Genomic DNA, 26,569 nt, shown 5'->3' with positions numbered 1-26,569 from the left:
AGGCTGATCAAAGCTGTGGCAGATGGTCATGCAGGGACTAGCCAGCTACGGTTGGACACACACACACACACACACACACACACACACACACACACACACACACACACACACACACACACACACACACACACACACACACACACACACACACACACACACACACACACACACACACACGGATTACGAACAAAAACTCTGACTATCATCTCCTTCTTCCTCTCCTTATACTCTTCTTTCCTTCCTTCCTTCCCACCTTTCCCACCTCCTCCACTATGCCTTTTGTATCACTTTCCTCATCCAAACAAATCAGTCCATTCATTTTCACATTTTGTGCCTAAGTCCATATGTTCGACTTTGAATCGAGAGCTGATAACACCCCTTAAGACATAATCAGTAATACATGATCTTACGTACAGTATAATATGTAATTTAGTGGAAATAAAAGTGCCTACTGACTAAGGCAGAGTCTTCATATAAAGAACAGAGTGCTTTAAACTGGCCCAGATGTTATTTTGTAATTTATCCAAAAGTCCCAAAGTGGTTTCACAACTTCCACATTGTAAACTGATTGTAAAAATTAAATTAACTGGAATACTTTTCAACTGTCATGCAGACTAATTGTTAGCAGCTGTTCTCAGGACAGTGCAGAGTTTCAAGTCTAAGAGGGAGCTGATGCTGTTAAAATTACAAACTCTTGGCTTGAAAAGGATTGGGTGTCAACAACAAATATGATTTGAAATAGTTCCACAGCAAGATGTTTTTTGCATCATTAATTATTGACAGTAAAGGCTCCTTGGACACTTCGACATGCAGAAGTGACACTGAACCACTGAACCTGTGTGAATGTGTGTGAAAGGTTACACTCCCATCAGTGTATGAATGAGTGAATGTAGTGTTAAAGCACTCTGAGTGGTCAAAAAGACCAGGAAGGTGCTATTCAAGTGCAGTCCATTTACTATGGAAATGCAGGTGCCTGTATAACCTGACAGGAATGGTGACAAAATTCTAAGGCAGTAAAATCAGCTAAAAATTTAGCTTTTTCTTGTTTTTTCTTAATGAAATAATTGGTCAAGACTTGGAGGCATGATTCAGTGAGTCCCAATAAGAACCAGAATCAATGGGAACCCAAATGAATCAAACCTAAAAGATACCCAGCCCTAACAATGAAGATGTCAGTTTGAACTAATTTTAATTAAGCACTTGAAATGTTTCCAGTGCACAAACACACAAACACGCTTTCTGTTCCCACAAAGCCATTATCTATTAAATGTTAATTACTGCAAATAACACACAAAGGAAATGCTTCTCCTGTCTTTACACCATTCACACCAACATAAACACCTACACACTCACACACCCAATCAAACAAAATGTCGGGTGAACAGAGGCCAGTGCTGTTATCAGATATAAATGACCCCCTCAACCAGACTAGACTGCTCAGGTTACTGCAAATCAATACACAGCAAATTACCAACACACAGACTCATGCAGAAATACACACAAACACAAAGGCAAGTTACACACACAAACACACACACTACACAATCTCACACTTGATCAAACCTAAATGTGTGCAAAAGGCAAGAACATGATTAACAAAATCATTGCTTCACCATTAATCAATTACTGAAAGAGAAAAAAAACAAGTTAAAGCAAAATACATCTCCTGCTTCCCTCTTTCTTTTCTCCTCACCTCTCCTTTCCTCTTATTAACACCCCCTTGTTACTGTTCTCCCCCTGTTTCCTCTCATCTCTCCCTCTACTTTTTCATCATTAGGCAACATGTCCTTTTCTTGGTTGGACAGAAACATTCAAAGGTAGTTAAGGAACAACTGCCCAGATATAATGTGATTTAGACAGATGAATCAAATCATGGAAGTTTGTTGATTTACTGAAAGACTAAAACATGGATGGATGGATGGATGTTAAAAGGAAGGGTGGAGATGATTGGTGGGCAGGAGGACTCACCTGTGCAGGTTCCATGAATGGATAGATAGATGGAAATGATTGGTGGTGTAGAGTTTTAATGTACCTGGCATTTTCCAGTCCGAACATCATAGAGAGCCACTGAACCCTGACGAGCTCCAACGGCAATGCGATGACTACGGTCACAGTAACCAACCATGTAGAACCTGATCAAATGGACAACAGACATGTTAACACATTAACACTCAACTGGGCCTCATCTGGGGCATTTCAAAATTTCAAGAGACAATCATGGTGTGTTACAATTGGGGCAAAAATCTAAACCATAAAACTATGAGAGAGAACTGTACTACAGTATGTCTGCTAAGTTGTAGTGGGTAAAAAATATGATTATGTAGAAATAAACCAACTCTGAAAATCTTCTGAAAACATTCTAAATTCTTACAAGGAAAGGTCATTTTTAACACATACAGATTTTGAATGGGTTGGAAAATTGCACATTGCATGGAAATGGAGAAATGTTCTTTCAAAAAAAGAACAACGTGTCTAGTTGGCTATGCTGAAGTGATCACTGTCATAAGCAAGCTGGAAACTAGGTTCAGTCAAACACTGGCACGACAAGTACTTTGAAATCATGGTTTTGTTCGACTCATCAGACTAGCCGGGTGTGAAAATGTGCAGAACTACGGGTTATATTCCACATCGTGGAAACCAACAGATGGTTCAAGTTGTTCACTTATTTATGCATTAATCAGAACACATAGATGGGAGAGGAAACACAGGAGTTTCAATCTTTTACTGATTTTTTGTTGGCATCTAGTAGCTGCTGACATCTAGTACAATAGTGTCTGGCAGACAAGCAGCAGGTTGTTCAGGATTTCTAAAAAACATTATATAGTGTAAACATGAAATGACCAACTGTGTTCTTGGGTTTTTTCACATTTTAATGTGACACCCTGAAACAAACACAGTTGCTGAGACACAAACACAAAAAACATGAATATATTTACTGATTTGTGCCCTGAAGCTGATATCTACATCTGTGAGTTGACCTCTGACCTCAGCACACCTGGGTATCAACTTTACATAACTACTCCCTAATTTGCCCCCACGACCCAATAAGGAAACAGGTGGGGGCTTATTAACACATCTATACACACACACTTACTTGCAAATAGCAGGGAAACACTCTTGCAGTCCTTTCTTCTTCACCAGAGAACCTTCAATACAGTACATGATGATATCCATCACCTGAGGAAAAGGAGATGGTGAAGGAGGAGATGATGTGGGAGATGGGGGAGGAGGAGACAGAGAGAGAAGGAGGAGATGAAAAACAAAAACAAATTCCATTTCCACATCCAGAGATGTTTGCAGCAGTTTCTACAAAACAAAATATACAAGTGTACCTCAACCAGCAGATCCACAACGTCACCAGGCATCTTCTCTATGAGGATGTCGATCACTCGCAGGATCTCAGTCTTGGCTCTGGCCAGAGTGGTGGTGTGAACGTTCTGCTGTGACTGAGAGTTCGCCTGAGCTGCGTTGTAGCGATGAACCTGGACAGCAAAAAAACACATACACAGGTATTATTACTGGAGAAAGAGTATAACAAAGACACGACAAGGAGAACCCTCCACACCATTACATTAGGAGTTCTTCAATTGGATGTATGTGTTTTCAGAGAGTGAATTTAAAAACTCAAATTTGAGCAACCAGTAATATGTAAAAACATGTGGGGGCTGATGACTCGGTGGAGCTGCTGTTTGGATGTTTGTGAAGGTGTCTGAACATTTCTGTGTCACCTCTCTTGCAATGGTGGTGATGAAGGCTGGTGGCCGTGCAGTAGCGATAAGTGAGAGGGCGTGGCGAGCTGAGCGAGCTGAATCTGCTGGTGGGTTGAGGGGCAAGCCCATGGTAACACTATGTAGAGAGAGAGAGAGAGAGAGAGAAAGTGTTAGAAGTTCAATTCAATGCCACACAGGTATCTTAAAAAAACAGCACAATTCAAATGCTTATTATGCATTTATATCTAATATCAAAAATACTGATGTCATGATCAATGGCTCCTACTGAAGACATAACTCTTTAAAAACAGCTCACAGATTAATTTCTAAAATACAGACACAGATACATTTCTAAAAGGGCTTAGTAATGTCCTAAAACAAACAATAAAAAGTAGAGGTAGGACAAAGTCATTGTTTTGCAAGTCACACATGACTTTCATGTCTGGTCTGGGAAGTCCCAAGTCAAGTCCTAAACATTGTGTTTCAAGTCCTGAATAAGCCATTACGCACCCGTTAAAAAATTCTAAGGGTAAATGTAAAAATGGAAATTTAACAATACATTTGCAGAAATAATGACGATGCTTTCACATGTGCAAAAGTCCACCTTGGCGTAATTTCTGAGCTGAATTTTGCATGTTGCCCCCAGAGATTTTACATCTGGATGTGACATTTAGTGGTGTCATTTGTTGTCTGCCTGCTTGTCTGAACAATCAAATTGCCATTTTCCTTGTACAACCTGACTGAATCAATCCACACTTTTGGTAAATAGTACATTTGTTGGAGACTATTCTCAGAAGCGGATTACTCCACATTTGGTGCTCCAATGAGTATTTGAGGCAGCATGAGAGTGAACGTGGGACTGAGTCAAAATAAACTACAGTGTGTGTCCAAGAAGGAGCATGTGTGACAGTGTGGTTTACTGATGTGTTTTTAATAGTTTCTGTACGGAGCTCTATGGCACAGAGGAATAAGATCTATCAGGCTGCACACAGAATACTTGTTGGTAGTTACATGCATTGTTGGTTTTTGGTGTTTTTGTGAAATTTGTGGACAATAAGAAAAAAACAGAGGCTTTATCCTCTAAAGACAGATTTTATAAATGATATGAAGTGGAAGCGAGACATTTAAAAATGTTTATAGAGAGGAAGAAAACGAGATAAAACTAAGAAAAGCGGCAGAGCGATCGAGCCCTACTAATATATGGAGTGAAGAGATTAGCGCGCAGCTTATAATGTCAAGGCCGAGTCAATGCGAGCCATTCACCAGACGACGGCATAATGGACTCCCACAATGCAACAGGAATTAGACACACACACCCTAACAGCTGGCCACACTCCCCTCTGAGTGTGTGTGTGTGTGTGTGTGTGTGAGAGAGAGAGAGAGACAGAAAGAGAAAAGAGAGAGGGGGCAAGAGAGGCCACCTTGTTAAGAAATGACTCTGGGGAGGGGGGGTGGGGGTGTGTGTGGGGGGGGTGAAGGATGGACGGATGGCCAAGCTGCACAATTCATCTCCTCTGATTACAGATCAGAGCCACAGAACCTGTAATTAATACTGGTAATATATTGGCAATATATCAGCAATATTGAAATGTTTAATTTCATTTAGAGGGCTGGCTGTAATTGGAAACAGTCACGATGTTGATATAAGGCAGCAGGGGAACATGGAGCTAATTGTACTGAGAACCACTGAGGTTAATAACCAACATTTAGAACATGTAATGAAATAATCTGGATTATTATCACAGTGGCAGGAGAACACACACACCCACACCCACACTTTAAGTACATGTTTATTATTGAGGTCATAGTTAAAGACGATGCTGGACTGGACTACATTATGAGAGGTGTTTTTAATTTTTTGTTCTTCCTGTTTATATGCGCGAAGGGGTCAGAATATCCTCTCAATATTATACAATTCAGTAGAAAACCACGACTAATTATGACCCAAATGTTAAAATATGACAGCTGAACGTTGCAGGCACCATAAAAGAAGACTCTTAGTTTTATTGGATTGCATTAAACTATACAGGTGTACTACCTGAGTGTTTATATAAACTCTATTACAGGTATATTGATTACTGATCTATAAATGGCACAGTATGTTGAGTCCAGCATGATGCCTTCAAACTGTTCAGTGTCTGACCAACAGTCCCACAGCCCAAAGAGATTCAGTGTTCAGTGTTCACTATGTGGAAAAGACAAAAAACTCCAAATCCAAGAAGAATTTTTTTAAATTAATGACTGATTCAATAATTTTCATCAATTAATTTTCTATAAATTGCCATTCTTTTTCTAAAAATATTAATTACTGCTGCTTTAAGTGCACTCTGGATTTTTTGTGCTGCTAAACTGTGCTAAAAACACCTAAAAGCGAAGAAAAGTAAAATGGAACCAAAATGAAAACTAAAAGCCAAACAATGAAAAATAAATTAAATTACATATATAACATTATATACAACTAAACGAAGTTTAGACTGAAATTATTGAACTGAGATTATTACAGTATGTGGAGCCGACAAGAAATACACAAGCACAAAGGGTTGAACGTGTGTGAACCTGGCAACATGACTGCATTCACAGCCAGTATCACGCTGACATTATCTAGTCAATACTGAGTCACACACACACAGAGTGAGGATTGGAAGTATTGATTTTTGTGTGTGAGGTAGGGGTGAATAACCTTAGTCACATGATGAGAATTGCTGCTGCAAGAAACCAAGACTGTGTGTGTATGACTGACTTACTGACTGCTTTGCTCCATGAGTTGCAGACTACTGTAGCCCCTCTAGCAGAGGCTCAGGTCTGCAGTGTAGTCCCATTAACTTGAACGATGAACCACTTCTTTCTATCTCTTACTTTCTCTTCCTTGTTCTTCTTTCCTTTCTGTTTTCGGTCTCTGACTCTCCTTTCATTGAGGTAGCTACAAGTTTCAAAGAACGTCTAAATGCATAAATATCCATTCTGGACAAAAGCACCACGTCTAGCCCCATCTGGGACTGTCTCACAGTCTGAGTGCTGCTCTTTAGCAGAGCTAGGGAAGTTGACCAGATGTGCATTTTCTAACCCAAGCCCGTAGTTCTCATCCGTCAGGCCTGATTTTCTTTCTACTGGTAGAAAACACTTCCGATAAACATAAACCCTCGTCACTTGTCGAAGTTTGTTCTCAACGTTGGCTCAACGTTGCCTCTTGTGGCCGTTTAGAGAAAGAACAGCCACTCCAACTGTCACAGACCAGCGAGTGTTGTCTGCTATAAACCGGCAACTGACCTTAGAATGGGCTTAATGACTGGATCACTTATTGACTAACTGATTTAACAGTAGATGTTGGCTGACTGGTTTCAGACTGTGTTGCTGACTGGGTATCCATATGATTGACTGACACACTGACAAATGCAGGATGACTGGCTTACCGATTTTATTAGAGACTTACTGACTGGTATGCTGTGTAATTGGTTAACTTACTTACTGGCTGGTGTGTTGGGAGGTTTATCTGCTGACTAGTACCCTCATGGAGTTACTGACTACACACTTGATAGCCGACTTGTTTTACGCATTGATTTATTTACCGATTGTGCTAGCTGGTTAAGTCCTGGCTTACTGTCTGTTTTATCTAGGATAGTTGGGTAATCAGATCGCTTGCTGACTGACTAGTCACTGGGTGGTTTAAGAATGAAATAAAAATTTACTTACTATATGGGCCATTTATTAACCCACTGACTGACTGTTTTAGTGGGTGATTTTGTGAGCTTACAGGTTTAATGGCGGACTGGTTCTCTGTAATTTACTGACTAGATGGTTTGCTGGCTGGGACACTGAAACAGCAGCCAGTTGACTAATTAAACAACTGTTTTACTGACTAATTTAACGGCTGATTGAGAGCTCACAGACATCCTCCATATTTTCAATACTGACTGATATTTATGCGTTTTGGTCTATCTGTAGCTTTCCTGTGTTGAAACATCCTGCTGTGCTCATGAGTCCACATCCATGGTGACAACAACATGTACTTATCTCTGCATGACACACACACAGATTTACAGAAACATTGATTTACCTCTGCATGATAAATGCAATCAAAACACATACAGACAAAAAGATAATGTTAAGAGATGTACTTATCCCTACATGTAAGATACATACTATATTTTGTAACGTCACACATACGCACACACACATTAAAACATGCATTTATCTCTGCGGTGGCGACAACAAACAAATGGCACTCTGACCAGCTGGGTAACATTGACAGGTCTGCATGAGGCCTTTAAATCCCAATCTCAGTCCACTGAGGGACATCTGAGGCTACACTTCTGGTTTACTGATAGAATTCAGAAGTTGTGAAAGTTTCAGAGGTCTTTTTCAACAATTTCGCAATTTTCTTGCTTACATGTGGTGCCTTGTTTATTTAATGTCCATGGAACAAAAAAATGTAATAAAAACAAACATGAGTCGTGTTTTCACTCATCCACATTTTGAATTAGAATTAGAATCTGTGTTTTTTTATTAACCACACCTTCCCGGCACTGCGATGAGAAAAAAAAAAACCCTATCAACTGCTCAAAGATTAGAGGAAGATCCTCTGGAACTTAAAACAGCTCATTCACTGTCTTCTGTGGTTTACTGAACTGGTGTCTTTTTTTTTTAAACTGATTTTTCTGTGCATAAGAGATGATAATTAAGTTATTATTTATTACAGTCCTTATGGTAACATGATGGCATTCAATTCAGACTTGTGCCATGTTTAAACACACAGACACACACACACGCATAACCGCACACACAAACGCACACACAGTGCAGGTTGGTGAATTGTTTATTTCTTATGTGTGATAAACTAAATGTAAGTCTCCAACACCAGCACCTTTTTTATATGTGTGCCTATTGAAAAGGGATTATGACACACACACACACACACACACACACACACACGCACACACGCAACTCTGCAAGGAGTGTATTGACGACTGGTTACGTGTATCAGGGACAAAGAGCCTCTCTGCAAGTCAGCTGCATGGAAATACACCCTAAAATTGGATCTGTGTGAGTGTGTGCGTTCCCTTTCAGCCAGCCATGTATTTAGCTCTTACACTTACACATTCACACTCTCTTCCTCTCGCCTGCGCTTTCTCCAGTGAAGTAATAACCAGTGTGTGTGCGTGTGTGTATTAATGTGTTCTCTCTCTGTATTATAATATACTGATATGACTATTGCATCTCATTGATCAGCTCTTGTGCTGTTTACTTCAACAACACCTGGAGGCAACAACACACCCTGTTAGACACCACATAATCAATTATACATGGTTAAAAACTCTGTGTGTGTGTGTGTGTGTGTGTGTGTGTGTGTGTGTGTGTGTGTGTGTGTGTGAAGAAATACATTGTCTGATTAACAGTGTGTTTTGGAAGACGGCATAAAAGGAAGTGATTGGGTTGGGGATTCTACAGACCAACGAACCAATGAGGCAATGATCAAGAAGGACCACTGATTATGTTAGTGTGTGAGTGAATCCTCCTTCCTCCTGATGGCATCCTGGCAACCTCCAATCAGTGTATGAACGGTGTGTGAATGGGTGAATGTGAATGTGCTAGACCATACAAATGCATACAAATGCAGTCCATTTACCATTTGAGGCACATTTACAATTAGCTTTGCATCCTGTCTAAACACCTTATTAAACTTCTCGTGTCTGTATGTGACTTCAGTTATGTCCTGTTTTAATTTTGGCATCTTCCAAATAAAGAGCATAACTCAGCACTATTAGTGCACTTAACATTTCTTTTAACATTATTGCCATTATTATCAGTAGTAGCAATAGTTGAAGTATTTACGGCAGGACTGTGAAGGGTGATGAATAGAAAATCCATCTTTATTGTTTAAAACAGAAATATTACACTGTTAAGGTCTGCTGCTGATGTTTACCATTTTGTGTAAGAATTTTTATTTCTGTTGGTTCAAGTTAATTCTACTAAAACTGTATTCCACCAAAATTTAATTGATTTGTTTTCTCTTCTACATGCAAGCGCACACACACACACACACACACACAACCCCACACACACACACACACACACACACACACACACACACACACACACACACACACACACACACACACACACACACACACACACACACACACACACACACACACACACACACACACACACACACACACACACAGTGGCAGCAGACATATCTATACTCATTTACCCAGACTGACCCAGCTCGAGTTTCAGCCTTAATGGGATCAACTTATGTTGGCCAGCTAGATTTCAGCAGGGAGGTGGACCCCCCCACCAAACACACACACAGACACACACAGACACACACAGACAGACCTCTGACCTTCACTCGTACAAAATACTGCAGTAAACACTAATATCATTAATAACCACATCCTCACTATGACTGTATGGAGGCAGCCAGAGCCTTTGACCTGCTCCCTGCTGGTTGTAATGTTGATGGTCCAGGAAGCAAAGTGGACTCTGCTGCTGTCATCATCTGTAATCAACACCAACTTCTGACTGGCTTATCTCAGAAAGCCAAACTGGATTAGTAGTCACAGTTACAGTTACAGTGCCTCAAAAAAGCTTTTCAATGCAACAGTCTAAGGAGAGAAATCACTGTGACTTGGGGACTTGGGGAGTAAAGTGTCTAACTTTAGCGTATTATTTTTCAAGGTGTCAAAAGGTTTAGGTTACCAGTGCATTGGGCAGTAGGTAGGCCATGATAAGAGTCATGTCCACACTGGACTGACCTGCCAACTGGCTTATACCAACAAAGGCAGTGCCCTGGACTCTCTGCCAGCATGTAAACTCAGTTGGAAGAAGGTGAATTGATTGTTATATGTGTAAAGGCTTCATCCTCTGAGGAGCAGGACAATGCATGACAGTCTGACCACTTGTTTCATGCATGGACATTTTTAAGCACTGCTTAGTGGGGCAAACAAAAAAGAAAAAACAACATGATATCTCATACATACAGACAAACACACATGCACACAGACAGACGACTGACATGTCAGAGCAACGCAGACATCGTTACATCACTATAATGTTCTGCAATCAGATTACAGCCTGGCTTCCATAACTCAGTGTGTCGGCTCTATAATGCCTGAGTGTGTGTCTGTGTGTGTGTTCGTATCTATAAGCAGGCTGTTGTCTGTACTCTGGAATCTGAGAGGGACGACTGAGCCGTCAAACAGACAAACAAACAATGAATCTGCCAGTCAGTTCCTGAAAAGAAACTGAAACCTTGTCAATCCAGTCTGAAGTCAGCTCACAAGTCTTTTTCTCAATTTTGTCACATCTACATTTAGTAGAAGTATTGCTTCGATTATATTCTATGATTTTATTTCAACATTTAGCAGGTCTCTGGATCTCTCGGGTAGGAAAGTAAAAATAAAAGAGCAAGATGCTACAGCTTGCTTACTTCCATCTGCAAAAGCCTGATTTCTAACCTATTTCCTTAGGTCCTCTTACCGTTTTCTATATATATTTATGCACAGTTTATCACAGAGTTTATTTCAAACTAACTTTTTTTTTTATCAGTAATAGCAAGATTTGATTTAGTGTGTGTGCGCTTCGTGGACTCACTTGGCCAACTGCTTCTCAGCATCAGCGCAAAGCTCCAGCAGTCCCATAAGCACCGCTGACACGTCCATGTACGGCTCCCAGACGGTGAAGCCTCGGCCAATCAGATCGATGGCAGTGCGGCGGATGGTGCTGTGAGGAGGCAGCTTGGGGCTGGGGGGCTGCAGCAGCAGGAAGGTCAGAGCCTTACCTGCAAACAGTAGAAACAGTAAAATCAGAGCAAAGTGTGTGTGTGTGTGTGTGTATGTAGGTGGGGGGTTGTCTGAAATGACAGGAGCTCGAAGTTACCTCCAACAATGCAACAAACCATCTTATGTGACTAAATCAACTCTTATTTCAAAGTTTCTGTCACCCATGTTGTAGCAGAAGTGAATGATATGTGGACAAAACGACAATTCAGATAAAGTCAAGCTTGTTGGATCCTTATATGAGGCCTCTTAAACTATAGGGGACATTGCACATTCAACATTAATGAATATCAACCTGAGCATTTAAACTGATTATGGTTAAAGACCCATAACTATATCAGCTCCCAATGACTTCAGTGTCACTGTAGAGAGTCAGAGCCCCGCCCACTGCAGCAACAAAGGAATTTCCATAAAGAAATCATATCTTCCTATAAACAACGAAACAAAGGAAATAATCAAAAAATGATAAATCCTATCCTATTGGGTAAAAATGATTCAACACACACACACACACACACACACACACTCACACACACACACTGTGAGGATAAAGACAGTGAGCGGGATGGAGGTCACTTCATAGCTGACCTGACATTTGAGCCAGTCTCTGTGGGGACAGACTGACCATTAAGACTCCAGAAAATATCCCCATCCCTCAATAACACCCCCTCCCCCAAAGACATACACACACATACGCATCCCTTCCTACCCCCTGGGTTTCTGTCTGTCTGTCTCTCTCTGCCTGTCTCACCCACTGAAGCCTGAGATCCAAAGCTTTTAGCAGTGTCTTCATAAAGTGATAAGTCGGAGGAAAATCAAGACATTTGTGAAATGTTTGGAAATAATCTTTCTTTGCATCTTGTGTTGCTCCTGTGGCTCTATTAATTCCTTTTACATCCAGCTATCATAAATCAACTGGTCATTCATTTATTTGTTCAAAGCCAGTGATGTACATGCAGAACATTCTGCAGTGCAACTGAGAGGTTGTAAATATGCCAAATGCTTTATTGCTGTAGCACAAAGAGACTGTACATTAGCACCAGGAGGGCTCTTTTCTTCTTCTACTGTCCACTTAGAGATCAATATGGTTCATTGAATTTTCACCTGAAATGTAAATGCTAAACAGTCATAAAATGAGGAAACATATAATATAAAACATATCATTTACTTTAAGCATTTATTATCTTGTGGTGGCTCTAAAGGTCCTCCAGTCTCCAGACACACACAGCTAATCTCATCATCTGGATCTCCTGGCATTTCATCATCAGCCTTCCTTAAATGGCAAATCCCCTTCTTTATTGGTTTATATCTACACACACACAGCCTATGGATGGGGCTATGAAAGATATAGCTAGAGGCTAACCATGTAAGCTTTGCTGGGTACGACTGCTATAATATATACAGGCAGCGACAGATAAAGGGCTAACTGTGTTAGCATCGCTGTGCTGCGTTGTTATGGGCGGCACAGAATGTAAGAGAGGGACGTCGGCGCTAACGTTGTTAGCACTCGTGTTATGTAAAGAGACAAAGTGCCAAACATGCAGAATAGGTGTGCTGTTTGTGTGTTCGGGTGCTGAACTCTGATCCTCAGCTGGTGATCAACATGATGTGAGCAAACACCAGTAAGAGCTGAAATCAATTGTGTTTTTGTTACATACATCAATAAACATACGAATAGTGGACTATAAATATCAGCAGTGATGTGGGGTTGAGTGAACTTTGACCTCCACATAGCGATTATTACAAATCATCAACACCCCCAGCAGAAATCAATGACACTCAGTTATACTGTTGTGCTTTTCCCACCAAATTCTCTTCACACATACACCAGTTTTATTCTGTTTATTATTGAATACCCAGTGATCAGAGATATTCTGTAACATGAGTTCTTTTAGCTTTTTGGCAGGTTGACCCTTTTACGGCAGTAAATGTGTCTATGTGTAACAATGACAGAGAGCATGTTTAGCGCAGCAGTCCACCAGAGATCTGATTCCCAGTAGTAACTTTTCTTTTCTGCTGTTTCTCATTTCCTCAAAGCAGTATATGTAGTTCCTGTTGCTTTCACAAATAATTAAAACAGTTCCTTGTTACATTACTTTTTGTGATATTGTTCAGTGTTATATCAGCTTTCATTTTTGTATTTTCTGTTTTAAATTACAACTTCATATAAAGTTACCCACTGCGAAAGGGGGGAATATTTCAAAACCTGAAAATAGGTTTCTGTTTTCACTAAGAACCAATGGGTTTGGTGATGAGAGCCAAAAACAGGGTAGGTGACTCAGAAAGTACTGAGAAATGGACTCACAAAGAACAAACAAAGAACAACACCAGATTCTTGTAGTCAGTGTTGTATAAAATATACTAACAGGCATCTGCAAATGTAATTTTCCTGCTGATAGGAAACCTACTTAACATTAGTTTCAAATAAACTGATAATCTATTAATAAACTATGTAGGTGACTGTGTGGGAGGATGGGGGAGGTAGAGGGCAGTATGATTTAATGGTCCCGGGGCAAAAGGTCACCAGTCAAATTCAAATCCCTGACAATGTTAATACATGTGTACGTGCTCTTCACACTGAACCGACGGACCCTGCACCCAACCCCCAATACAGGACGGGCCTCAGAGGTCATCAGGTCAAAGTTCAACGCTGTGAGCAGTGACAGTGACTGTGGGTGGGCAGGTGTGTGTGACGTGTGTGAACTGGATGGAGGTTTAATCTTACAGCCACATTTGCACTTAAAAGCATCTATATATATTTTTTTCCCCTTGAACAATTAAAGATGGCCGTTAACAATTAGTGCTGTAATTGGCCGGATTGAGATTCAGATTTACAGCCCCTCCCCTGTAGTCAGTGAGCAGGAAGTGAGAGAGGTCTGAAACTCGGGTCCGTTTCTCACAGCGGACATCTTTGTTTAAAGACAGGCCTGGACCCAAATGGACCAATACAGCTATTGACAAAACATCAGCCAGCCGTAATGAGCTGTTAGTTAGAGAAGTAAACGTGTCACATTAACACAGAGAGGGTGATTAGAGCAGGAGGAGGAGGAAGAGGAGAGAGGAAGGAAGAAAAGAAGGAGGGGGGAATAAAGGAGGGATTGGAGTAGAGAGTGTGAAATAGTGACAGATTGTTGACGTCTAAAGTTTACCAGTCCGAGTCGACCACTAACGGGCTTTCTACTCTCTTTCCTCCATTTCCTCTCTTTCTTCCACTCTGAGCTTAAATGAGAAGTAAAGGTAAATCAATGTTGGACTGGATCAGACTGGCTACAGAGAAAGAAAGAAAAAAAAAAACGAAGGGCCATTTTAAGTGAGAAAGAGAATATCTCTATGATAAAGTTATAATTAGAACATAATAAGACACCAACCATTGCGTACGTGAGTAATACCTGGCTAACGATCCACAAACAAAGCAGACAGCATGCTGGTTATTTTACTGTCTAGCACAAGCATGTTTCTGGCTAACAAGCATGTTAGCGATTAGATCCACAGCTACAGTAGATCTCAAACAGGCAGGTACAGGCTGTAGATAAGCTATGCAGCTAATACCAAACTATTCTAGAAGTTACTAATTATCAAAAACCTATTCTGCTTATTAATGGTAGGCTCAAGATTAAGCTGGGGGAAATATTACCATGTTTAAATATTTTATAATCATTAATAATCATTAACTTTTCCACGTCAGCCAATCATAAGGACATTTTTGTGATTTTTTTTTTGAAGTTCTGGCATTTCCACTCAGACACTTTGAAGTACAAACTGACAATGTGCATAAACACAGGCAGACAGAAAGATACTTGGTGAAACCCTCTGAGGTTCACGTCACATACTGTCAAAAGCATGGCTGATTGAGTAGACATGATGTAGATAACACATATTTTGATTTATTGCATTACTGTTAAAAAACAGATTAAAAAAATGGATAAATTTGTTGGGTGTGATCCACAGCAGACCATCAACCATTTGTCTCTGTTGAATTTTATTAAAAAAAACTCAATTTCCAATCTGCTCTCATGAATGTTTTAAAATGCCAATGTTCACAGTGGATGGGCCTCAGAAAGGATTCAAGTATTGTGACATTTACTATAAGCATCATTGTCCAGAGATGGTACACTGATGTGCAGTTTGTGTCTTTTATCCTGTCCAATAACATCCCTCCTTCCTGCTTCCTTCCTTCCCTCCTTTGCTCCCTCCTTCCTTCTTCCTTAAGCTCAATCTCCCCCTCCATCTTCCCTACATTTCCCCCCTCGCCATATGAAAACATCAATCTAAACATCAATCTATTCTCTGCTGTATAGACTACTGTACCCTCCCTCTCTCTGGGTGGACAGATCTCATTCATCACACACAGTGCTGTGTGCCAACACCACCGATCCATCTTTCAATTTCATAACAGAGAGAAGGGGGAGATGGAGAGTGGAAGGATGGAGAAAAACAACAGACTCGATAAGAGCTTGAAAAAGAGTGAAAAGAAGATGAGGGTAAAACAGAGGGAGAGGCAGGAATGAAAGCTGCATAACATTGAGAGCAGAACGGAGGAAAAAACACTGAAATGTCTTCCACCTTCTGCTTTTACAGTCATCTGTAATAGTCTGCTTGAGCTTTTTATGAAGTAATAACATGTTTTAAGGGGTTCAATCACTATGGGGTTAGGTAACCCTTACTACACAGAGCAATCTGTGTAGTAAGGGTGAGTGTTGAAAGGAGCAACGTCCACAGTTCAGTTAGTAGAGACTGTCCTCGTCGTGTGAATGCTGTGTCATTTAAATGCTGCTGGTCAGGAATTAAGGAATTAATAGCCTCAAAATCCTACTGACAAGGAGGTCGGTGTGAATGAATGAACCAATAAAGTGTGTTTTCAACACAATATAAAGTCATCAAAAATTGATGACATCGAGAAGTTTGGTTTATTCAGTTGAGTAAAGTATCATAAAGTATCACAATGTCCAAATGGAAGCCAGCCTGAGGGGTCAGAGAAAGATTTTAAAAGGGTAGAGCCCTACTCAAGGGGATCAATTGAATCTTGAGTTGATTTCATCTGATGGCATGGTGTCTGTCTGTCTGTCTGTCTGTCTGTCTGTCTGTCTGGTGAGTCCACACAGGTGAGCTGACCGCTGTGTACAGGTCCAACTAAGCAGCATCACGCTCCACAGCCTATCAGTGCCAGTGCAGGCCCTGTCTCTGGGCGGCCGATCCCACTCCCCTTGAGGCAGCCAATCAGAGCTCAGGAGCAGCAGGATGGAAGAGAAGCTCTGCTTAGTGCAGGTTTGATGCCCACCAAGGTCCAACGCTGCAGGCACAGCGTGGCACAGGCTGGGCTCAGTGTGTATGTGTGTATTTCAGTGTGTATGCGAGTGCGTGGGAGAGTCAGTGCCAAGCTCCTTAAGGTGTCAAGCTCGGTGGGTGAAAATCAATCACATCTCTCTTCTCACCTCTAATCCAAGACTGAAGTTTCTACTTTACCAGTTGTGTAGTTCTGAGTTTGGAAAAACCATGATTGTGAACCAAAACAGGAACCTCTGAACTTTTCACTATCTCTCCGAAGGAGAGAGGCTGTCAATTGTGATTGGTTGAGCAGATGTGACATCACATCACAACAAGGCAAACAACACGACTGCAACAAACACAACAATAGTCAGATCAATCTTACAACTGCATTTGTGTGGACACGGACAACCAACAGTTGTAGCCATGTTAGCAGCTCTGTGAGGCTGTAGACTCAGCGATGCTTTGAGCTAAATGCTAACATCAGCATGTTCGACTGGACAAGGTTGGTCAAGGTGTCAGGCATCACCCAACTTATTACAAATCTTTTTCGGGGGCTGTGAATTCCTGTACCAAATTTTATGGAAATCTATCCCAAACTTGCCGAGCTATTTTACTCAAAGCCAACTAATGCTCAGAGAAACCTGGACCAAATTGATGGACTGTAAGTCACACCACTACTGCGGCTAAAGACAAAGCAAGATGTCTGGGCTTACTGTTTGGAGAGAGGAGACCTTTCAAAAGCAGTTAGAAGTGGTTAGAAACCAAAAGGTGGGCAAGATGGTTTCAGTATGTCTGGACACACAGCCAGACAAAGAGAAAAAAAAAAGGTTGAAACAAGGTTATAGAAAAATGAAGACAAACAAAGAAACTAATTTTGATGGCATCAGTGTCATTTCTATCATCAGCCCTTCTAAACTGCAGCAAAGCTAGCTGCATGATAAGCAACACAGGAACAGCCCCAACACCATCATTAACAATGCAGAAACACACCTGACTGATCCACCGGACTGATCCACTGGCCTCATCGACTGCTGGACTCTTTATTAGATTGTTTGTTCGCTTACACTTGTTTATTTCAGTGAACTTTGTAAAGCACTGTGAGACACTCTGTTGTGATATTGGGCTATACAAATAAATTGAATTGATTCACTGAATTAAAACGCTGCACTGGTGCACGCTGGGAGGCTTCCCCACATGTCCACCTCAGAATGGTACAATATAAACTCACACAGAATTTGTTAGCATTTGTCATAGTAGCATTGACAATAAAGCTGCTGGTTCACAATCACCTAAGAGGGAACATATTTAATGTGAAAACAATGCCCTCTCACCAGTGCATTCTTGTATAATAAGAATAAAAACTAAATAATTATCCTGCATCATAAAATTCATTTCAATCCAAATGATTTTTCATTTGGTCAAACTCCAAATCTAAAAATCTTATGCAAGAATAAACAAAGAAATCTTTTTTTTTTTTTCAGTATGTAATGCGAATCAGGCCATTCTATGATAAAAAAAAAAAAAAAAAACAGCCCCATGACATCTGTGGTCATCTTAAAAGGAATTTTGGAGTTATAGTATCTTGATTTATCACACAGATTGTAAATGCAGATATCTTGAGCTCTGGTCCGACTCGGTTAAAATCAATCAGTGTGCTGTCATTGTACTTACATGTGTGTCTGGCCAATGAGTAGTTGGACGACCCTCCACTTGTCAGTCCAAAGCCCTCAGGCGCCTGTCCGCCAGCTCGAGCCCGCGCAGACCCCTTTGGAGGTTCAATCTCGGCACCAAACTCAGCCCCAATGACCCCCAGCAGTACGATGGCGGTGGCCTGCTTCCGGCGCTCCTCGTATGAGTTGGAGATCTTCTTGGCATTTGGAGGAAGGTTGGACAGACAGCCTAACAGAGAGACAAGACAAGTGAGACAAATGAACATGAACAAGTGTCTGGTGGTGGTTCCCATTCATTTAGCTGTCTCTATCCTGGTCGTTAGATGAGAAGCTCCGTACTTTAAGTGACAATTACAAATCCATGTCAACTAATCAAACTCCATTCACTGATGAAGACTGATGAAGAGAGGTGATGAATGCTCTGGAAAAAGCTAGTAAGCGCACCTTGAGAATTATTTTGTCTCCCTACTGTAAAGTAAAAAGGAACTTTCAGGCTTAATGATTAAACATTCTTATGCATTTTATAGTGAAGTGAGGTGAAATGACTTTAGTTTGACCAAATAATCTTGAACTTAAGACCTAAATACTAGTATCAAAGACATTTCGTGTTCAACATTTTGAGACCCCTGTAAGCTTCTTCAGTACCCCGCAGCATTTCAAACACTAGCAGTTAGGCCCCTGCTGATGCACCCCAACATATTCATTTAGAAGTGTGCACTGTGTGAGAGCAAGATACTGTGAAGTAAAATAATAAGGTCTTCAGAATTACATTTTGACACAAGGCCCCTCTACAAATGATCAAAAAGCAGGTGGTGTGTGGTGAAGTTTAGAGCAGAGCTTCTGAATCTTTTCTGGCTATTTTGATCTCCCAGGAATCCCTAGCAGTTAACATCCTTATTCGGTGACAATGACATAGTTTTGTATTTTATTTTAATGTGAAAGTCAGGAAGTCTAAACATATTATGTAAAACACATTTCAAACTCATTAATATATTTATGTTAAATAAAAAACATGCCAAAACAAATTACATTTTTAGAAAATGCCCACAGCTGCCTTTGCATTTGAAGTGAGTATCGTATAACACAATAACATATAATATAGCTCATTATCACATGGTTAATTGATTTTAAAAAAATAAATAAATAAAAGTGAACATTTTAATTTGTCTCACTCTCCAAATTTGCCTCCTCACGAATCACTTATGTAAAAAGCAAAAAAAGTGTCCATGGTTCCAAACAACATTTGTCACATGATAGAGAAACTTCATTAAAACACAAACCTGCAGTAGCTGAAGAGAACTCAGACTTGTAAAGGCTGCTTTCAGCACAAAGTTTAGCTCCATTAAAAACATCACAGTTTATTTCTAAGGATCTGAAGATACAGTAGGGCTGTTTATTTCCTTGCTCTGACACTTTCAGGGATGTTTTAGCTGAATAGAGAGACTATGGGGGACTTTTTTTCATTTTCATTTCTTTCTTATTCTTCCTTTTCATGGTGAAAAGTGTTTAAAAAAAACAGCAGGCCTGTGAGTCTCCAGTGAGCCGATAACAACTGAACAGGCACACTTCTATTGTCCTGGTATTAACCATTACTTATACACACACACACACACAAATACACAGGCACACGTCTTATTGTCCTGCTGAAAGCCTTTAGTCACAGTGCAAACACACACACACACACACACACACACACACACACACACACACACACACACACACAGTCATGTTCACAGACCTCTGGAGGGATTTTGGACACGTGCAACTGGAAACCCTTTTGTAACTTGTGTGTGTGTGTGTGTGAGTGTGTGTGTGTGAGTGTGCGCGTGCACATGAGTGTGTCTGTTCATTGTGTTCATCAAGACGACCCCAAAATAACCTCTTTTGTGTGTGTGCGTGTACACAGTGGGGAACTGCTGCAGCCCTAAGAGGAATACATGAGTGTGTGTGTGACCAATATGTGTGTATGTGAGTGTGTGTCTGTATGAGTATCACAGTTGGAGATGAGAGTTCCTTACACACCTTGGATCAAAGGCACAATAAGGACTACATAAAACTGTGTGTGTGTGTGCGTGCGTGTGTGTGCTTTCATGCATTCAACACACACACACACACACACACACTTCCCACTGCTGCCACCCTCTGATTTCTATTTCTTATTTTCTCTCTCTCTGGATGAGCGAGCACAGCATTGTTATGGATTTGAATTGCAGGGGAACCAGAACTCACTCGCTCACCACACACACACACACGCACAGTGTCTGAGAGGAATAAGCACATTGGCTGTAGTAAATAAGAAGAGTGAGTTGGTCACTGCTGTGTGTTTCCTGTTGGTCTTCATAGAGTTTTCTCTTCACATGTGTTGAATTAACGTCACATGATATTCAAAGAGTGGACAGATTAATGAAAACATATAAAAGGAGACCATGATAACAGCTCAGCAGGAGGAAAGTTACAGCCCAGAGTGTGTACTGGGTTGTTAAAAACTCCTGGAACCAGGCCACACAGGATACTCCTATTAAACATCACCATTATCTCAGTCTGCTTGTGGAGGAAAACCTCCTTTGACGTCAGAGGGAAATGTTACTCTAATATCTCTCTAATGAAATGTTCATATTGTGGTAAGTTCAAACATAGCTTAGTTTGAATGCAGTGGAGTCACTCTACATTTGCACTCTGTATGGGCGAGGGGGCAGCCTGAGTGAAAGCCCCTGAAGATGGTCAAACTTTTCTCTCACTTGCAATTTCGTATATACGATTCATATGTGTGTTTGTGTTAATTCATGGATAGCTGCTAGCTTAACTGCTAATTGTTAGTTGTTGTAACTGAACCACGACAGTGAACATTATTCTTACTGAGGTGTTTTTGACATCTACCAAACAGCTTCAGGTGCATTACTACCACTAGATAAGGAAACCAAGACGGATTACCATCAGATTTATGATCTGGCCAAAGAAGTGGCTCTGTGTGAACTAAAGTGTACAGTGCATTCACTGAATTCACTGAATGAAAGTGTTTTCAGAAAATGTCACTGCACATTTGACTGCACAAGTGTGATTAAAAAATAAATGGATGTATGCATTTAAAAAACAATTCATTTCTAATGTTTTGTCCACTGTGTGTCCGTCTCTCAGTACATTTTTCAGATCTCGGGAGCCCCCTCCCCCAATATTTCCATACCATATCCTGGTGCGTTTTATAATGAGATTGCTAAAGGCCAGCTGTCATTTGGAAGATGGCCCACCGGCAGGCTCTGATAAATGGATTATAGATGGCATCCATCCCCGGGCCAGACTGGGCCAGTAGATAACAGAATTAGAGATGGACTCCCAACCAGAATCACTAAAAAGTTGAAATTTACAGAGAGCAAGTAAAGAGATCGAGATGGAGGCAGATTCTGACAGACATCTGTAGGTTGCAGACACAAAATCAAGACATTTAGTGAGAGATTTAGAATAAACTTAGCTTTTACAGTCAGGTGGACAAAACACCAAACTGTTCGAAAGAATGGGTGATGAGGAGGAGAGTAGGGAAGGAGTGTACAATGTGTGAGTGAAAGTGTACATGTGCTGGTGTGTGTTCACTACCCACAGTCAATAATCAGCAATGGAACTGTTCCGTCACAGCCTCTGACGTTTGATTGGGTGAGCACCCCTTGCTGTGTTGTTATTGGTGTTCACCTCTGATTTACATAATGGAACAAACATGGCTGTTGTTCAGGAAACACTGTCAAATGTATACTCAGACATGTGCCAAATCAGTTTCCTAATACAGTGAAATTGAAGGTTCTGTTTCACTTTTGTGCTTTTAAATTTTGTTGTATTTATTTACAATGACAATAAAGGAATCTAAAAAAAAGATAAGAAACAGGCTGAGCAGCTGCAGAAACACATGTTTTCAGAGATAATAAAGTCTTTCATTTAAAACCAAACCTGATAGGACAATTTACAAATTCCCCCGGGCTTCTGTCTATCAGGCTCATATGTACATGCTGCCTAACCTTCTGATTGATGGAGGTTTTTGCAGCACGAGAGGAAAATGTGCATAAAAAGAACCTATGATTATATTGTGTCCCACACTTGCTAGATTTATAATTATTACCCCTAGAATGGATAACTAATTAGTATTATGTATATATGCATCTGTTGTCAAGTCAAAATGGACAAAAATAAAAACCATGTGGAAAAACATCGCACAACACAAAGTTCGTGATCACTCTGTTCAAAACATAAGCAGTGTGATGTCAAGTTTCAGTGGTTTCTAATCTTACAAATGAGTTCAAAATATGTCATTGCTGAAGCATTTTAGACCGTTTTTACAGATTTAAGGCCATACGTTTATTCTAAATTGTAGGAGATCCCAAAGTTCACAAAGAAATGACGCACAGGTGATGACGACTTTTCATTGGATGTTGTGGTGCAGCTACCTTGTAAAGACTGGGACGTGCCCTGAACCGTCTTTCATGTGTGAGATGTGAGGTTTTCTGTGGACAGTCGTCATGTAGCATCACTTCCTGTCTGTGTGTACCTGCTACCTCCCAACTCATACGTACGTACGGACTGATTGATTTTTGAGACCTATCGATCTGCTTTCTTCACGACCGGCAGATCTATTATAATGACATTGTATCTAAATCCTATTTGTTGGCCAACCTGCTCCCAAACATAACCCAATAAACTAAAGAGGGGGACGGACGGCCTTCCCTCTCTGCTCGCCTCAGCTCGGCTAAATCTTCATAAAAACCATGGATGGATTGGAATAAAAAGGCTTTCTGGCTGAAATGACATTATCCATAGAGGAAGGAATCTATTAAAAAAGGGCACAATGGTGTAATGCAGCAACCTGTGGAGTCCACACAACCACTGTAAAAACATAGACGTGTCATTAAAACTGAAATACTATGTGTGTGTGTGTGTGTATATATATATATATATTTGTACACATACACACAAATACCAACAGCCTTCCTAACCCTCCCCTCTCAAGCTGCAGCCCCACCATCTTCCCATGATGCACCTTGTCTTTGCCTCCATTGGTAATCGATGGGAGACTGGTAAAACCTGATCACCTGGGACTGAGTGAGGGGATCAATAACAGCAGGAAACTGGTGTGAGAACGGAGGAGGGAAGGAGAAAAACTGAATGACAGATAGCAAAATTCTGTGAGAGAAAAGATTTAGTCAAAATGTTTTAAACAAATATACAAGATTTCAAAAAGAAACCAACAGAAATTCAACTCTGAAGGCAGCCTCAAGCCTTTTCTTAGGATCAAGAAAAAGTTCTATAAAACAAAAGAGTAGTGGTGCTCTGGTGGGGGGGGGGGTCTGGGGTGAACACTGTCCTTACAGCAAATGTCAGGAGACGGAAAATCTGGGGAAATAATTGAAAAACACAATTAAGTTGATAGATAAAAAAGATTTGAGTCCTGAAACGGTGGTTGCCCTTCCAACCGGCCCGAGTCCATCTGAAGGTTAAGTGTATTTTGCCTTCTTAAGACACAGACAGAGGAGCTATCTGCACTCGCTGGAAACACAGCACCTCAATTAGGCAGTATGAGAGGAGGGGTGGGTGCTCAGGGGGCGTCCACATGAGATACCACAAACAAACTGGATAGAAGTTTGTAAGAGAAGGAGACAAGACGAGACCAGACGGCTGGATTTACTAGTCCTTTAACTACACCTCCTGTTGATCAAATATGAATTGAGTGAAAATCTTGTGCTGGGGGGAGGAAGGGTAGAGAAAACAGAAAAGTTCATAGAGCTAATGCGACTCATTGGGGCTAGCGTAACTTGTTAGCATGTTACCTGTTTGCTCTCAATTTCTTTTAAAACTATATCACATATAGTCTGGCAGGAGAAATATGTGTTTTTAAGACCTTCAAGGTCTCTAGTTAATTTTTCATATTGCCAACATCAACTAATGTTGCCTAATGGCCTTATGCCTCTGTGGTGGCCATCTTGAATTGATGTCCACACAAGTGGCAAAAAAAACTTAGATTTTCATAACAAAAGACAAATTAACCACCAAAAAAATGTTGATACCAGGAATCAAATGATAAGGTAAATGACATGGTGCAAGCACTCTTTTTTTTTTGCCAAATAACACATATTAGGCTCATAACAATATAGCAATATATCCTGCAATAGCCACTTGAAACTAGTTTATTCCCATATCTCAACTGCAAGGTTATTAAATGGATGGTAATCACTCACACTAAGTGATATACAAAGGATGGCAGTCTCATGAGCTAATTGAAAGCAAAAGTTATCAAAACCCCGTTTCACTGATCGTCATCATCGTACATCTCGTCATCAATCGTCGCCTCATCTAAAGTGACCCCACTGGGTTGTTTTAAATTTGACTTTTTCTTACAGCATATGTAATATACACTGCTCAAAAAAATTAAGGGAACACATCACAGAATAACACCAAGTGACTGAGTGCTAGTGTCCTTGTCACTACTAGTAGCATGAGTTAGTGCCTGCGGTCCAATCAGGTTGCACAGGTGGTCCAGCTCCTCCAGGATGGCACATCCATATGTGATGTCGCAAAAAGGTTTGCTGTGTCTCCCAGCACAGTCTCAAGAGCATGGAGGAGAAACCAGGAGACGTTACACAAGGAGTAGAAGGGCATCGACCGAGCAGCAGGGCCGGTTTCTGCTCCTCTGTGCGAGGAGGAATGGGAGGAGCACGAGCAGAGACCTACAAAATGACCTCCAGCCGGCTCCTGGTGTGCATGTTTCTGACCAAACTGTCAGAAAAAGACTCCGTGAGGGCTCGACGTCCTCTAGTGGGACCCAGCACCGTGCAGCTCATTTGGCATTCACCAGACAACACCAGAATTAGCAGGTCCGCCATTGGTGCCCCGTTCTCTTCACAGATGAGAGCAAATGGAGAAAGACATGAAAGAGTCTGGAGAATGTTGTGCTGAACGTGAACATTATGCTGTAACATCATCCAGCATGACCAGTGGGTCAGTGATGGTCTGGGGAGGTAGGGTCACACAGACCTCCACATGCTGACTGCTGTTAGGTACCAGGATGAAATCCTCAGAGCCACTGTCAGACCTTACACTGGTGCAGTGGACCCTGGGTTCCTCCTGGTGCAGGACAATACCTGTGAGTGTGGAGGCTGTTCCTACATGATGAAGGCATTGATGCCACTGACTGGCCCTCATGTTCCCACACCTGAATCCTATTGAGAACCTCTAGGACGTTATTGTATCGGTACATCTAACGTCGCCAAGTAGCACCACAGACAGTCCAGGGTCTCACTGATGCCCTGATCCAGGTCTGAGAGGAGACCCCCCAGGACACCATCCACCATCTCATCAGCAGCATGTGGGGGCCCTACACACTACTGAGACACATTATGAGTTGTCGTGATGAAAGTTGGATCAGCCCGTGATTTCAGTCTTTTACTTTGATTTCCAGTGTGATTTAGAATCCAGCACTCAGTCAGCTGGTGGTTTTGGTTTCCCCTTAATTTTTTTGAGCAGTGTACATTTATTTTGAACAGGATTATACGACACTACACTATCACACTACATAGTAAAGCACATGCGTCAATACTAAATGGCATTTTAAAATTCTGACTCACTTATATGTCATAATTTTGACTTTAAGTCAGTCCTAACATTTTATATTTCCTTGTATTTCCTCATAGGCTTCAATACAGTAGGGATGCAGGACAGATGCAGTATACACACACGTAGGATGACTTCTCTATTGTGACATATATCCCCAAACACATTAACATTGCTCCACTTCATACTTCAGTACTTCTGTATGAAGTCACAGATTGGCAATATTGAAAGTCTGAGGTCTTATTTTTCTATCCTCCATTATTAATTATGTGTTTATTTTGCAGTTTAATTTAAAATTCGACGGGTTTTTAATACATCCAATATTTTCGGCACTCCGCAGCTGTCAGATTCATGCTTTTAATGGAGCAATCTGAAAAATGGCTCTGGATGTTAATTTCCCTAATGCAGAGACAGTGGACTGCCTCTATCACACCACTTCTTCATAAAGAAGGAATTATTTTTATTAAAGCCACCACAGCGTAGTCACACTCCCCTCTTGCTCACAGATGAATCAAAGCCACCTGACAGAATTAGATTTCAACTTCGCCAAATGAAA

The 26,569-nt window shown here is 40.9% G+C and overlaps 1 protein-coding gene across 1 annotated transcript in view; it reads right to left on the bottom strand.

Annotated features, from left to right (window-relative positions):
* Nucleotides 1–26,569, bottom strand: part of LOC139218478 (WD repeat-containing protein 7) — a 95,531-nt gene that overhangs the window by 9,828 nt on the left and 59,134 nt on the right. Inside the window, exons 23-28 of the mRNA XM_070850049.1 lie at nucleotides 18,431–18,658; nucleotides 11,307–11,493; nucleotides 3,729–3,846; nucleotides 3,333–3,482; nucleotides 3,095–3,177; nucleotides 2,033–2,132 (exon numbers count right to left, since the gene is read on the bottom strand). Coding sequence (XP_070706150.1) covers nucleotides 2,033–2,132; nucleotides 3,095–3,177; nucleotides 3,333–3,482; nucleotides 3,729–3,846; nucleotides 11,307–11,493; nucleotides 18,431–18,658 — 866 coding nt within the window. The remainder of the gene's footprint in view (nucleotides 1–2,032; nucleotides 2,133–3,094; nucleotides 3,178–3,332; nucleotides 3,483–3,728; nucleotides 3,847–11,306; nucleotides 11,494–18,430; nucleotides 18,659–26,569) is intronic.

The sequence above is a fragment of the Pempheris klunzingeri genome, chromosome 19 (assembly GCF_042242105.1).
Source record: "Pempheris klunzingeri isolate RE-2024b chromosome 19, fPemKlu1.hap1, whole genome shotgun sequence".
Lineage (NCBI taxonomy): Eukaryota > Metazoa > Chordata > Actinopteri > Acropomatiformes > Pempheridae > Pempheris > Pempheris klunzingeri.
Note: the sequence above shows the minus strand (reverse complement) of the source record. Positions and strands in the feature narration are given on the sequence as shown.